The following is a 15501-nucleotide window of genomic DNA, read 5'->3' as shown; positions in this document are numbered from 1 at the left end:
TGTTTGTGCTTTAGGGTGCACACGCCTATGAGATAATCCTTCAGTAAGGTATAACCCTGCAAACAGCAATGGTGCTTGAGTCCTTTAAACAGGAAAGTTATGCTGCCAGGAAGAAGTTTAAGCCTTAGGCTACTTTCACACTAGCGTTCGGGTGTCCGCTCGTGCGCTCCGTTTGAAGGGGCTCACGAGCGGTCCCGAACGCATCCGTCTGGCCCCAATGCATTCTCAGTGGAGGCGGTCCCACTGAGAATGCATCCGCCTGCCAGCGTTCAGCCTCCGCTCCGCTCAGTGAGCGGACACCTGAACGCTGCTTGCAGAGGCGAGCGGATCCGTCCAGACTTATAATGGAAGTCAATGGGGACGGATCCGCTTGAAGATGACACAATATGGCTCAATCTTCAAGCGGATCCGTCCCCCATTGACTTTCAATGTAAAGTCTGAACGGATCCGCTCAGGCTACTTTCACACTTAGAAAATTTTCTAAGTTTTAACGCAGACGCATCCGTTCTGAACGGATGCGAACGTCTGCATTATCGGAGCGGATCCGTCTGATGAAACATCAGACGGATGCGCTCCGAACGCAAGTGTGAAAGTAGCCTTAATCAGGTATAACTCTGCAAACAGCAATGGTTCGTGAGCACTTTAAAGAGGACCTTTCATGGGTCCAGATATTATGAAATAAGTAGGGGGTTGTGTAAGGCATAATTCATGGATATAATATCACTTACTAGTCTGTCTGTCTGTCCGGCACACCGTTCCCCCGCTGTGGCCCCTGTTTACTTTTCCCGCCTGGTATGAATGAATAGCATCGGTACAGGGAGGAGGAGACTGCCCTGTTTCTCAATGAGCATCTCCTTCTCCCTGGCTGTAGCACAAATAGCGTCACAGCCAGGGAGAAGGTGAGTTTTTCTCTCTCCATACAATACAGCCATAAAAGGGTCCATTCACACGTCCGTAGGGCATTGCGGATCCGCAATACAGCCAGCCGGAACCCTCATAGAAATGCCTATTCTTGTCCGCAATTGCGGACAAGAATAGGACATGCTCTATTTTTTTTCGGAGCTGCGGACCGGAAGATCAGCGGTGCGCTCCGGAAATGCGGATGTGGACAGCACACTGTGTGCTCTCCGCATGTATTCCGTCCCCATAGAGAATGAATGGGTCCGCACCCATGCAGCCCCATTATTACGGACGTGTGAATGGAGCCTAAGGCTACATTCACACATCCGTGGTGTGTTGCGGACCCGCAAATTGCGGGTCCGCAACACAACAGCCCGTCACCCCCATAGAAATGCCTATTCTTGTCCGCAAGCTGCGGACAAGAATAGGACATGCTCTATCTTTTTGCGGAGCTGCGGACCCAAAATCGGGGCCGCGCTCCGCAATTGCGGCTGCAGACAGCACACTGTGTGCTGTCCGCAACCATTCTGTCCCCGTAGAGAATGAATGGGTCCGCACCCATTCCGCAAAATTGCGGAAATGATGCGGACCCATTTTGCGGACGTGTGAATGGAGCCTAACTCTGACAGGCAGAGGGTTGAGCGGTCTGGCAGAGCGCACCTGCAGCTTGTATCTGCCAGGAAGATTTACTCCTCACTTCCTGTCACCTGACCGCTGGGCTTTCATGCATGCTCCATTAGTCCTGGCTCCCCACAGACAAACAGTGCATGTGTAAGCCGCGTACCGGGGTGGGCTCCCCAGGATACAGCAAAGTCACAGACAAGGAAAGCGACACTGACACCAACTTAATATGCAAAAACAGAAACTTTACTTAGACAAAAAGTAATAACACAGGCATAACCAAAACTAGGGATGTCCCGATACCATTTTTTTAAGACTGAGTACGAGTACCGATACTTTTATTTAAGTACTCACCGATACCAATTACCGATACTAATTTTAACAATAAAATACACACACATGTATTTTCTGACCACTGACCAACCAAAAGGCCCAAAAACAGAACTATAACATTCCAAGGAGACATTATACTGTATGGGGGCCACAAAGAGACGTTATACTGTATGGGGGCAGCCACAAAGAGACATTATACTGTATGGGGGCCACAAGGAGATATTATACTGTATGGGGGCAGCCACAAGGAGACGTTATACTGTATGGGGGCAGCCACAAGGAGACGTTATACTGTATGGGGGCAGCCACAAGGAGACATTATACTGTATGGGGGCAGCCACAAGGAGACGTTATACTTTATGGGGGCAGCCACAAGGAGACATTATACTGTATGGGGGCAGCCACAAGGAGACATTATACTGTATGGGGGCAGCCACAAGGAGACATTATACTGTATGGGGGCAGCCACAAGGAGACATTATACTGTATGGGGGCAACCACAAGGAGACGTTATACTGTATGGGGGCCACAAAGAGACATTATACTGTATGGGGGCAGTCACAAGGAGACATTATACTGTATGGGGGCAGCCACAAGGAGGCGTTATACTGTATGGGGGCAGCCACAAGGAGACATTATACTGTATGGAGGCAGCCACAAGGAGACATTATACTATATGGGGGCAGCCACAAGGAGACATTATACTGTATGGGGGCAACCACAAGGAGACATTATACTGTATGGGGGCCACAAGGAGATATTATACTGTATGGGGGCAGCCACAAGGGGACGTTACACTGTATGGGGCAGCCACAAGGAGATATTATACTGTATGGGGGCAGTCACAAGGGGACGTTATACTGTATGGGGGCAGCCACAAGGAGACGTTATACTGTATGGGGGCAGCCACAAGGAGATATTATACTGTATGGGGGCAGCCACAAGGGGACATTACACTCTATGGGGCAGCCACAAGGAGACATTATACTATATGGGGGCAGCCACAAGGAGACATTATACTGTATGGGGGCAACCACAAGGAGACATTATACTGTATGGGGGCCACAAGGAGATATTATACTGTATGGGGGCAGCCACAAGGGGACGTTACACTGTATGGGGCAGCCACAAGGAGATATTATACTGTATGGTGGCAGTCACAAGGGGACGTTATACTGTATGGGGGCAGCCACAAGGAGACGTTATACTGTATGGGGGCAGCCACAAGGAGATATTATACTGTATGGGGGCAGCCACAAGGGGACATTATACTGTATGGGGCAGCCACAAGGAGACGTTATACTGTATGGGGGCAGCCACAAGGAGACATTATACTGTATGGGGGCAACCACAAGGAGACGTTATACTGTATGGGGGCAGCCACAAGGAGACGTTATACTGTATGGGGGCAGCCACAAGGAGACGTTATACGGTATGGGGGCAGACACAAGGAGACGTTATACTGTATGGGGCGGCAACAAGGAGACGTTACACTGTATGGGGGCAGCCACAAGGAGACATTATACTGTATGGGGGCAGCCACAAGGAGACGTTATACTGTATGGGGGGCAGCCACAAGGAGACATTATACTGTATGGGGGCAGCCACAAGGAGACGCTACTGTAAGGAGTCAGGACAACAATTTTTGAAGCCCCCCTCCTCAGTATAATAGTCTTGTGGCCATCATACAGTAATGTATATTTCTTCTTGCCCTAATGCCTGCTTTTAGAGATCAATGTGCAGCTTGCAGGCAGGAAGGGAAGGACCAGGGCCGTAGAAGACAGACACTATCACCTTTAGAGGGACTCGCTCCTGGCAAACACAGCTCTGCTGCAGTGAATGCAGTGGAGCAGACTGATGTAATTACAATGTATAGTTATTGCAGGGACTCAGAGAATCGTCTGAGAGTTTATTAGTTAAAAGAATCGAATGAGTCAGAGACTGTGTCACCGAGTCCCTACCAGACTTCCTGCTCTGCTACATGCACCCTGTACACACACAGCTCCATTACATGCTATACTAATAATGCCCCCCCTTCCCCCCCGGACGGACTTACAGGGAGCCGCAGAGCAGGAAGTCTGGCACGGACTCGGTGACACGGTCTGTGACTCATTTGATTATTTTAACTAATAAACTGTCAGACGATTCTCTGAGTCCCTGCACTACGCTCCCTGTGCTGTGAGTCAGTGCTGGTTGCCTCTGATTGGTTGGAGGGCGGGGAGGGGCGGGGCTAGCTTCCACTGTAGGCTCCTATTACACTGCCTGCTGCTGCCTCTGAAGCTGTATTTGCTGTGCGAGATGCAGGGGCAGGCCGCGGACGGACACAGACACATTTAGAAGCGGCGCACAGGTATCGGCAGTGGTATCGGGGACATTTGCACGAGTACATGTACTCGTGCAAATGTCCGGTATCGGTTCCGATACCGATACTGGTATCGGTATCGGGACATCCCTAACCAAAACAATACAAATACGCATAGAAAACGCTATATCCCGGACTCACAGTCAATGTCCCTGCCCACTGGACAGGCCTAGCCAATGGCAGACACAGCAGAGCCTGCAAGTCGTGCTGTGCCGCTACAGAGGACTGACCTAGCCGATGGCGGACACAGCACAGCCTGCAACGTCAATACTGTGCTGCAGAACAGTCCCGAACAACCCTAACTAGCTATCTAGTTTCAGGCCTAGGCTTAGTCTCTGTTTTTCAGGCACCACTAGTGTAAAGCATGGAGTAAACGGGTGTACTGACCTTCGTCCGTTCTGGGCCCTAGGATGCCGCTTACCCCGGATGGCCACCAAGCTCTCGGCAACCGTGCGGCCTTGCTTGATAATGAGGCTTTCTGTCCACACACTGAAACTGGTCTTCCTGGGACAACCTCTCTTTCAAAGAGCTGGAATTAGTAAGGAGACGACAGCTACTCTCCTTCCTTTGAGTGTCCATTCACTGACGGACATCTGCAAGCGAGGATGGAATCGGATTTAGTCCCTCACAGCACAATTCTTCCACCATGTCAGATCAACACTTCCTGGTTCACTCACAAGCAGCATGAGTCATCACCTACTTTACATATGCAAATCCCAGAGTGTGCTGGTTGTAGCTGCAAAACAGTGGCCTCTAGTGCCCGGAATGCCAAATGACAGTTTAAGTACACTTTAAACTTAAACCTTATACAGGCAGAGCTTATTCACAATCTCACACATGCACCAGCCTCCCTGCACTTGCTGAGTAAAGCCCGCTCTCAGTCTGGCACGTGTGCACAAACTATGGCACCTCATACATCGAGGAGGAGGTTAGTGACAGTGCAGTGTGGCAAGGGACATGCCCTGTGTAAAAGATGTGCGGTGGATTACCACCCAGGGGAAAGGCGCCATCTTAGTACACCTTCAGGCATCACGCACATGGCCTTTTTTTTCACGGCCGTGGCCATATTGCGGCCCGCAAATATGCGGGCATCAGCCATGTGCTCTCCGCATCACGGATGCGGACCCATTCATTTGAACAAAAGCACGGAACCCCACAGAAGCAATACGGAGTGCTTCCGTGGTGTTTCTGTCTGTGCCTCTGCACCGGTGCGGATGGATCACAGACCCATTCAAATTGAATGGGTCTCGATCCGTCCCGGCCGCCGCACGGACGTTGCCAGTGCATTGGGAACCGCAAATTGGGGCGGTGCGGATAGATCACGGACCCATTCAAATTGAATGGGTCTCGATCCGTCCCGACCGCCGCACGGACGTTGCCAGTGAATTGGGAACCGCAAATTGCAGAACGGACTCCAGGATACTACATCTGTCTCTTCTGAACCTAAGAGAAAAAATACAAGGAGTCTTCATTGGTGTCTGGGTTTTATGGCTGAACCTGACGTGTTCTTGGTTGATTAATTTAGTTTTTTATTAAGCTTGTTAACCTGTCTCTTCTGGTTGTACCTAGGGGAATAAAACCCATATGTATTTGTGCTGCCGTAGGACGTCAAGGAAATAAATAAATAAATATATATATATATATATATATATATATATATATACACACATCCGCAGTATATAAATACATGTGTGTGTGTGGTATATATAATATATATACACACACACATATATATGTATAGAATTATGTATGTACAGATATATTGAATCAGCTGATCAGCTAGGATAGGTAATCAGTATTAATATTTCAGAGAACCCTTTAAAATCATTTTACTCATGGGTGGAACTATCAGGCTGAAGACACATCTGATGGAAGAGAATTATCCAGGCAGATATGCATAATGAAGACAAATAAAGCCTCTTTCACACGAGCGTGACGGGTTGGCTCCGGATGCGTTCAGTGAAACTCGCACCATTTTGCAAGCAAGTTCAGTCAGTTTTGTCTGCGATTGCGTTGAATTTTTTCCACGCCGGTGCAATGCGTTTTGATACATTTTTCACACGCGTGCCAAAAATTGAAGGTGTACAAACAACATCTCCTAGCAACTATCAGTGAAAAACGCAAGCAAGTGCGGATGCAATGCGTTTTTCACTGAAGCCCCATTCACTTCTATGGGGCCAGGGCTGCGTGAAAAACACAGAATATAGAACATGTAGGGCCAGATATATCATTACTCTGACAGCTCACTCCACTTTCACATATGGCTAAAGTCACTTTTAGCCAAGTCAGATTTATGATCGGCCCTTTAAGACTGTAATAAATGTGGTTTGACGGTAGCAGTTTATCAGTCCGTAAGCAGCTTTACAAAAGTCGCACATCTTTACGAAAAAGTCGCACGTCTTTACGAAAAAGTCGCATGTTCTATTAAAAAGTCTCATAAGATAAGCATGGTCCTCACTGGAGTGAAATTGTGCATTTTTTGCAACTTTTTAAATAGTCGCAATAGTAAATCTGTCTAGAGATTCATTTACATAAGAAAACACGCCCACTTTCAGAAAACTGCAGAGCATAGTGCAGAGCAGAAAAAAGTCGCAAATTTTTGCACAGTTTTAGTGATTGCGCAAAAATTTGCGACTTTTTCACTCCATTATTCTGACTTGAGCTAATGATAAATCTGGACCGTTGTGTTTTTCATGCAATGCAGAACTGATGCATGAAAAAAACCCTCATGTACACAGACCCATTGAAATGAATGGGTCAGGATTTAGTGCGGGTGCTATGTGTTCACATCACGCATTGCACCCGCGTTGAAAACTCGCTCGTGTGAAAGGGGCCTAAGGCTGGGTCTGTGTACATGGACGGCAATACAATTGAATCTAATGCCCTGCGAGAGCTGAAGGACCCTTAGTGACTGCCGCAAAAAGGCATATGGGTAGTCACTAATGGGTTAATGTGTAATGGATGAATCTGAGTTTGCCAAGGAAATGCGTCCTGTCTGATGAGTACCAACTACAGAGTGAAATAGCCTCAAGATCTATATTGTAGCACGTGTGGATAGTATTTGTCTGCATTTACATGCTTAGATGTAAAGAACAAAATTTTATGAAAACTTGCAAACTCTTTCAGGGTGGTCCAGAGATTGTCTTCAGGAATGGGGGCCATACATGAGTTTGGCCTTACCCAGTATGCTAATGATATGCATTGAGTGGTCAAGCCTGGAAATTGGAGGGTTTTTGGCAGGTAAGTTCCTGTTTAATCCTGTTCTTCCAATATTTTTTTTGCATTATTATTTTGAAATATTAGGAGTCAACCTCTGAACCAAAGTAGACCACTAGGGGAGTGAATCAGAAATACAATACATCGCCCCTAAATCATGCAATGTAAAAAGTGTTATGATGCCACAGCAACATAATAAAAAAGGCTTTTACATAACACAGCTTTCACCTTGTGGTCATCATTACATTATGGATGTAAAATGAAAATAACCTATAAAAAATGTAACTCCCACAGGTGCTACTGCCTCTTGCTATGGTAGTGCTGCAAAAAACGCTGTGGTACTGCTTAGCCACAGAACAAATAACCTAAAAGAAAGCAAAAATGGCTATGTGCTACTACTACCTGAAGTTGAACAACAACTTCTCTTAGGCTGGGTTCAGACCTGAGCGTTTTACAGCGCGTTCAAACGCGCTGTAAAACGCTCAACACATGAAAACCAATGCTTCCCTATGGCCCTGGTTCTCACTTGAGCGTTTTACAGCGCGTTTGAACACGCTGAAAAACGCCCTACGCTCAAAAAAGTTCTTGAGCTTCTTTGGGGCGTTTTGTCGCGCGTTTGCAGCCATAGGACACTGCTGTTAATCACACAAACGCGCGTAATATGGACAAAAACCAGTGACAAAAACGCGCGACACAAACGCGCATATCAAATACGCTCAGGTCTGAACCCAGCCTTAAGTGAACATGAGCTCCAACAGAAGAAAAACCCAAGTATACTACAACTCCAGCAGGAATCTGTATATAATACTAACCAGCATGATCATTAATGAAATATCTGAGAGTGAATGACGGTTGCACCTAGTGCTGATTCTGATCCAGTTAGAAAAAAGTCCTGCATTGTTTGCAATCCCCAATCCACTAGTAGAAGTTCATGTTTCCTTTTGTTTGATGCGAGTATGTTGCTGGACAAAGCAAGCAGCGGCACAACTCCTTGTTTGAAGGCCGGCGCTCATACTCAGACCACTAGTGACCTCACTAGAGGCTATGGACAGATGTTTGGACTACAAATCCTATGCATTTCAGAAGATAGAGCATCATCCTTCACCAGGGATACGGTCCTGTTGTTCTTGCTGTCTTATATAGACATACTGTTCTCATTATCCATGCTGAAGAGGGATAGGAGACTTGCAAACCCATATCACAATCCAAAAAGTTCTACCTCATTATTCAGACCCACTGGAGCCATTATATTTAAATTAAAAATCCACTTAGTTTCATGAAAATACTGTAGTTGTTTTCTTTTGTGGTCTAATGCAGCAAGTTCAGACGGGCCAACAGGGAAACAGGTGAATCCCCTGCTGGGCTCCTGTCCAGTCCCACACTTCCTGCACAAGTGGCACAGTAGATTGACTGCACTATATACAGACAGACAGCAAACATCTCAACCAGCTCATGCCCAAGTTTATCACACATTGGGTAATTGGGATGACTTCTAGACACAGAGGCAAGCCAGGCAGTATACTCCTTCCTTAGGGATATGCCTTCTAGACGTAGCTGCTGAGAACCCAATAGTCAATAACCTTGAGCATCTTGCTGCTGCCTGATGCTATGTGAACATAAATAGTATTTGTATGTAGCTGTAAAGTGGCCCCTTAGAATGAATTTAGTTGGTGGCCCCAGTCTGACACTATAAGTGTCCATTCACACGTCCGTATGTGTTTTGCGGATCCGCAAAACACAGACACCGGCATTGTGCATTCCGCATTTTGCGGACCGCACATCGCCGGCACTCTCATAGAAAATGCCTTTTCTTGTCCGCAATTGCGGACAAGAATAGGACATGTTCTATTTTTTTGCGGAATGGAAGTGCAGATCCGGAAGTGTGGATCCGCAAATGCGGATGCGGACAGCACATTCTGGCCTCATTGAAAATGAATGGGTCCGCACCTGTTCCGCAAAATTGCGGAACGGATGCGGACCCATTTTGCGGACGTGTGAATGGACCCTAATGCAGCAATGTTCAACTACAGGTGCGGAGCCATCAAAAAACACATTTATCACTGATTAAAAATGAAAAAAATAAAATTCCCTACACATGTTTGGTATCGCCGCATCCGTAACGACCTGATCTATAAAACGGTCATGTTACTTTACCCGAACGGTGAACGCCATAAAAATAAAAAATAAAAAACTATGATGAAATTGAAATTTTGCCCACCTTACTTCCCAAAAAAGGTAATAAAAGTGATCAAAAAAGTCGCATGTACGCCAAAATTGTAACAATCAAACAGTCATCTCATCCCGCAAAAATCATACCCTACCCAAGATAATCGCCCAAAAACTGAAAAAACTATGGCTCTTAGACTATGGAAACACTAAAACATGATTTTTTTTGTTTCAAAAATGAAATCATTGTGTAAAACTTACATAAATAAAAAAAAGTATACATATTAGGTATCGCCGCGTCCGTATCGACCAGCTCTATAAAAATATCACATAATCTAACCCCTCAGATGACCACCGTAAAAAAATAAAAATAAAAACGGTGTAAAAAAAGCCATTTTTTGTCATATTACATCACAAAAAGTGTAATAGCAAGCAATTAAAAAGTCATATGCACCCCAAAATAGATGCCAATCAAACCGTCATCTCATCCCTCAAAAAATGAGACCCTACTTAAGATAATCGCCCAAAAACTGAAAAAACTATGGCTCTTAGACTATGGAGACACTAAAACATTTTTTTGTTTTAAAAATGAAATCATTGTGTAAAACTTACATAAATAAAAAAAATTGTATACATATTAGGTATCGCCGCGTCCGTGACAACCTGCTCTATAAAATTACCACATGATCTAACCTGTCAGATGAATGTTGTAAATAACAAAAAAAAAAAACGGTGCCAAAAAAGCTATTTCTTGTTACTTTGCCGCAAAAAAAGTGTAATATAGAGCAACCAAAAATCATATGTACCCTAAACTAGTACCAACAAAACTGCCAACCTATCCCATAGTTTCTAAAATGGGGTCACTTTTTTGGAGTTTCTACTCTAGGGGTGCATCAGGGGGGCTTCAAATGGGACATGGTGTAAAAAAAACAGTCCAGCAAAATCTGCCTTCCAAAAACCGTATGGCATTCCTTTCCTTCTGCGCCCTGCCGTGTGCCCGTACAGCAGTTTATGACCACATATGGGGTGTTTCTGTAAACTACAGAATTAGGGCCATAAATAATGAGTTTTGTTTGGCTGTTAACCCTTGCTTTGTAGCTGGAAAAAAAATATTAAAATGGAAAATCTGCCAAAAATGTGAAATTTTGAAATTGTATCTCTATTTTCCATTAAATCTTGTGCAACACCTAAAGGGTTAACAAAGTTTGTAAAATCAGTTTTGAATACCTTGAGGGGTGTAGTTTCTTAGATGGGGTCACTTTTATGGAGTTTATAATCTAGGGGTGCATCAGGGGGGCTTCAAATGGGACATGGTGTCAAAAAAACAGTCCAGCAAAATCAGCCCTCCAAAAATCAAACGGCGCACCTTTCCCTCTACACCCCGCTGTGTGGCCGTACAGTAGTTTACGGCCACATATGGGGTGTTTCTGTAAACAGCAGAGTCAGGGCAATAAAGATACAGTCTTGTTTGGCTGTTAACCCTTGCTTTGTTAGTGGAAAAAATGGGTTAAAATGGAAAATTAGGCAAAAAAATGAAATTCTCAAATTTCATCGCCATTTGCCAATAACTCTTGTGCAACACCTAAAGGGTTAACGACGTATGTAAAATCAGTTTTGAATACCTTGAGGGGTGTAGTTTCTTAGATGGGATCACTTTTAGGGAGTTTCTCCTCTAGGGGTGCATCAGGGGGCTTCAGATGTGACATGGTGTAAAAAAAACAGTCCATAAAAATCAGCCTTCCAAAAACCAAACGGCGCACCTTTCACTCTACGTCCCGCTGTGTGGCCGTACAGTAGTTTACGGCCACATATTGGGTGTTTCTGTAAACGGCAGAGTCAGGGCAATAAAGATACAGTCTTGTTTGGCTGTTAACCCTTGCTTTGTTAGTGGAAAAAATGGGTTAAAATGAAAAATTAGACAAAAAAATTAAATTCTCAAATTTCCTCCCCATTTGCCAATAACTCTTGTGCAACACCTAAAGGGTTAACAACGTATGCAAAATCAGTTTTGAATACCTTGAGGGGTGTAGTTTCTTAGATGGGGTCATTTTTGGGTGGTTTCTATTATGTAAGCCTCGCAAAGTGACTTGAGACCTGAACTGGTCCCTAAAAATTGAGTTTTTGTAAATTTCTGAAAAATTTCAAGATTTGCTTCTAAACTTCTAAGCCTTATAACATCCCGCAAAAATAAAATATCATTCCCAAAACAATTCAAACATGAAGTAGACATATGGGGAATGTAAAGTCATCACAATTTTTGGGGGTATTACTATGTATTACAGAAGTAGAGAAACTGAAACTTTGAAATTTGCAAATTTTTCCAAATTTTTGTTAAATTAGGTATTGTTTGGTGCAAAAAAAATAATTTTTTTGACTTCATTTTACCAGTGTCATGAAGTACAATATGTGACGAAAAAACAATCTCAGAATGGCCTGGATAAGTCAAAGCGTTTTAAAGTTATCAGCACTTAAAGGGACTCTGGTCAGATTTGCAAAAAATGGCCTGGTCCTAAGGTGTAAAAAGGCTGTGTCCTTAAGGGGTTAAGGCTACACAGCACCAAGTACAGAAAAGGCTACATAGCACCAAGTACAGAAAAGGCTACACAGCACCAAGTACAGAAAAGGCTACACAGCACCAAGTACAGAAAAGGCTACACAGCACCAAGTACAGAAAAGGCTACACAGCATCAAGTACAGAAAAGGCTACACAGCACCAAGTACAGAAAAGGCTACACAGCACCAAGTACAGAAAAGGCTACACAGCACCAAGTACAGAAAAGGCTACACAGCACCAAGTACAGAAAAGGCTACACAGCACCAAGTACAGAAAAGGCTACACAGCACCAAGTACAGATAAGGGTACACAGCACCAAGTACAGATAAGGGTACACAGCACCACATCATGAAGTTACTAAACTAGAATTGGCAAGTGCCATACTAGTAGTCAATCGTGCACAATACATTTACCATTCTGAGCTTCAATTTTTAAGGTACTTTACATATGTTGTTAGGAAGTTGCATAAAATGGGGCTCCCATCAACAAGTGTAAAAAAATTAAAACAGCAGCATAGGTAGCAATAATTAAAGGTATGTATAATAGCACTATATCTTGCACCTGACTACCCCCAACCTCTGGGCCCCATGGCTATGGCTATAGTTACACCCCTGCCTACTACACAGTATACAGTCGTGGCCAAAAGTTTTGAGAATTACATAAATATTGGAAATTGGAAAAGTTGCTGCTTAAGTTTTTATAATAGCAATTTGCATATACTCCAGAATGTTATGAAGAGTGATCAGATGAATTGCATAGTCCTTCTTTGCCATGAAAGAAAAACCTTTCCACTGCATTTCATTGCTGTCCTAAAAGGACCTGCTGAGTTCATTTTAGTAATCGTCTTGTTAACTCAGGTGAGAATGTTGACGAGCACAAGGCTGGAGATCATTATGTCAGGCTGATTGGGTTAAAATGGCAGACTTGACATGTTAAAAGGAGGGTGATGCTTGAAATCATTGTTCTTCCATTGTTAACCATGGTGACCTGCAAAGAAACGCGTGCAGCCATCATTGCGTTGCAAAAAAATGGCTTCACAGGCAAGGATATTGTGGCTACTAAGATTGCACCTTAATCAACAATTTATAGGATCATCAAGAACTTCATGGAAAGAGGTTCAATTCTTGTTAAGAAGGCTTCAGGGCGTCCAAGAAAGTCCAGCAAGCGCCAGGATCGTCTCCTAAAGAGGATTCAGCTGCGGGATCGGAGTGCCACCAATGCAGAGCTTGCTCAGGAATGGCAGCAGGCAGGTGTGAGCGCATCTGCACGCACAGTGAGGTGAAGACTTTTGGAAGATGGCCTGGTGTCAAGAAGGGCAGCAAAGAAGCCACTTCTCTCCAAAAAAAACATCAGGGACAGATTGATCTTCTGCAGAAAGTTTGGTGAATGGACTGCTGAGGACTGGGGCAAAGTCATATTCTCCGATGAAGCCTCTTCCCGATTGTTTGGGGCACCTGGAAAAAGGCTTGTCCGGAGAAGAAAAGGTGAGCGCTACCATCAGTCCTGTGTCATGCCAACAGTAAAGCATCCTGAAACCATTCATGTGTGGGGTTGCTTCTCATCCAAGGGAGTGGGCTCACTCACAATTTTGCCCAAAAACACAGCCATAAATAAAGAATGGTACCAAAACACCCTCCAACAGCAACTTCTTCCAACAATCCAACAACAGTTTGGTGAAGAACAATGCATTTTCCAGCACGATGGAGCACCGTGCCATAAGGCAAAAGTGATAACTAAGTGGCTCGTGGACCAAAACGTTGACATTTTGGGTCCATGGCCTGGAAACTCCCCAGATCTTAATCCCATTGAGAACTTGTAGTCAATCCTCAAGAGGCGGGTGGACAAACAAAAACCCACTAATTCTGACAAACTCCAAGAAGTGATTATGAAAGAATGGGTTGCTATCAGTCAGGAATTGGCCCAGAAGTTGATTGAGAGCATGCCCAGTCGAATTGCAGAGGTCCTGAAAAAGAAGGGCCAACACTGCAAATAATGACTCTTTGCATAAATGTCATGTAATTGTTGATAAAAGCCTTTGAAACGTATGAAGTGCGTGTAATTATATTTCACTACATCACAGAAACAACTGAAACAAAGATCTAAAAGCAGTTTAGCAGCAAACTTTGTCAAAACTAACATTTGTGTCATTCTCAAAACTTTTGGCCACGACTGTACATGAAATAAAAATTCAGAGATGACTATTAAAGGGAATATTAATTCCTTCCACTGGCCATTAATTATTTTCAGGAGACTGGAAATAGCTTTTTATGTTATCCCTGACTTCTAGGTCAAGTCATAAATACCAACATGCCACCACAGACTATTGGCAAAAGCTATTGGGAGAGCTTTATCAAAACTAGTGCAAAGGTAAACTGACTTAGTTGCCCCTAGCAACAAAAGTGTTGCTAGGTTAAACATTCAGGGCCTTGGCACCTGGTGTTTTGTCCCAGGCCCTGAATGTACTGCCTGCCAGCTAGATACAACTGTATTGCTGTCCTCAGGACGGCAATACAATTGAATCTAATGCAGTGGAAGAGCTGAAGGACCAGTGATGACATCACAGGCCATGTGACCAATAAAACAGGAAGTGGTTGAGAAGGACCTGTGATGATGTCACCATCATGTGACCAGTGCAGGAGAGGACGGCAGTGAAGATGAGAAGTCCTGGGGGAAGAAGCTGTGGTGATTTCTGCTACATGAGGAGGTAAGTGAAGGGAGAGCCAGAAAAATGCTGGGAGTTGTGGTTATTTAACTGAGACTGTATGTTAGGGCTGAAGGGAGGGATGTTATTTACAGGGGCTGTATGTTGGAGGGGGTGATGTTATTTATATCGGAATGTATGTTGATGGCGGCTATGGGAGGGGATGATGTTATTTACATGGGACTGTATGTTGGAGGGGGTGATGTTATTTACATTGGACTGTATGTTGGAGGGGGCTGGGGGAGTGAGTGATATTTACTTGGGACTGTATGTTGAAGGCGGCTGTGGGAGGGGATGATGTTATTTACATGGGACTGTATGTTGGAGGTGGCTGTGGGAGGGAGTGATGTTATTTACATGGGACTGTATGTTGGAGGTGGCTGTGGGAGGGAGTGATGTTATTTACATGGGAATGTATGTTGGAGGAAGCTGTGGGAGGGAGTAATGTTATTTACATGGGACTGTATGTTGGAGGAAGCTGTGGGAGGGAGTGATGTTATTTACATGGGACTGTATGTCGGAGGGGGCTGGGGGAGGCAGTGATGTTATTTACATGGGACCGTATGTTGATGGAGACTGTGGGAGGAAGCGATATTATTAACATGGGACTTTATGTTGAGGGCGGCTGGGGGAGGGAGTGATGTTATT

General features: G+C 44.6%; 1 protein-coding gene across 1 annotated transcript in view; it reads left to right on the top strand.

The window, feature by feature from the left end:
• The window catches only part of LOC120993819 (multidrug and toxin extrusion protein 2-like), a 253523-nt gene that overhangs the window by 123627 nt on the left and 114395 nt on the right, over nucleotides 1-15501 (top strand). Inside the window, exon 9 of the mRNA XM_040422286.1 lies at nucleotides 7316-7456. Within this exon, the coding sequence (XP_040278220.1) occupies nucleotides 7316-7456 (141 nt within the window). The remainder of the gene's footprint in view (nucleotides 1-7315; nucleotides 7457-15501) is intronic.

Source organism: Bufo bufo, chromosome 3, assembly GCF_905171765.1.
Source record: "Bufo bufo chromosome 3, aBufBuf1.1, whole genome shotgun sequence".
In the NCBI taxonomy this organism is placed as follows: domain Eukaryota; kingdom Metazoa; phylum Chordata; class Amphibia; order Anura; family Bufonidae; genus Bufo; species Bufo bufo.
Note: the sequence above shows the minus strand (reverse complement) of the source record. Positions and strands in the feature narration are given on the sequence as shown.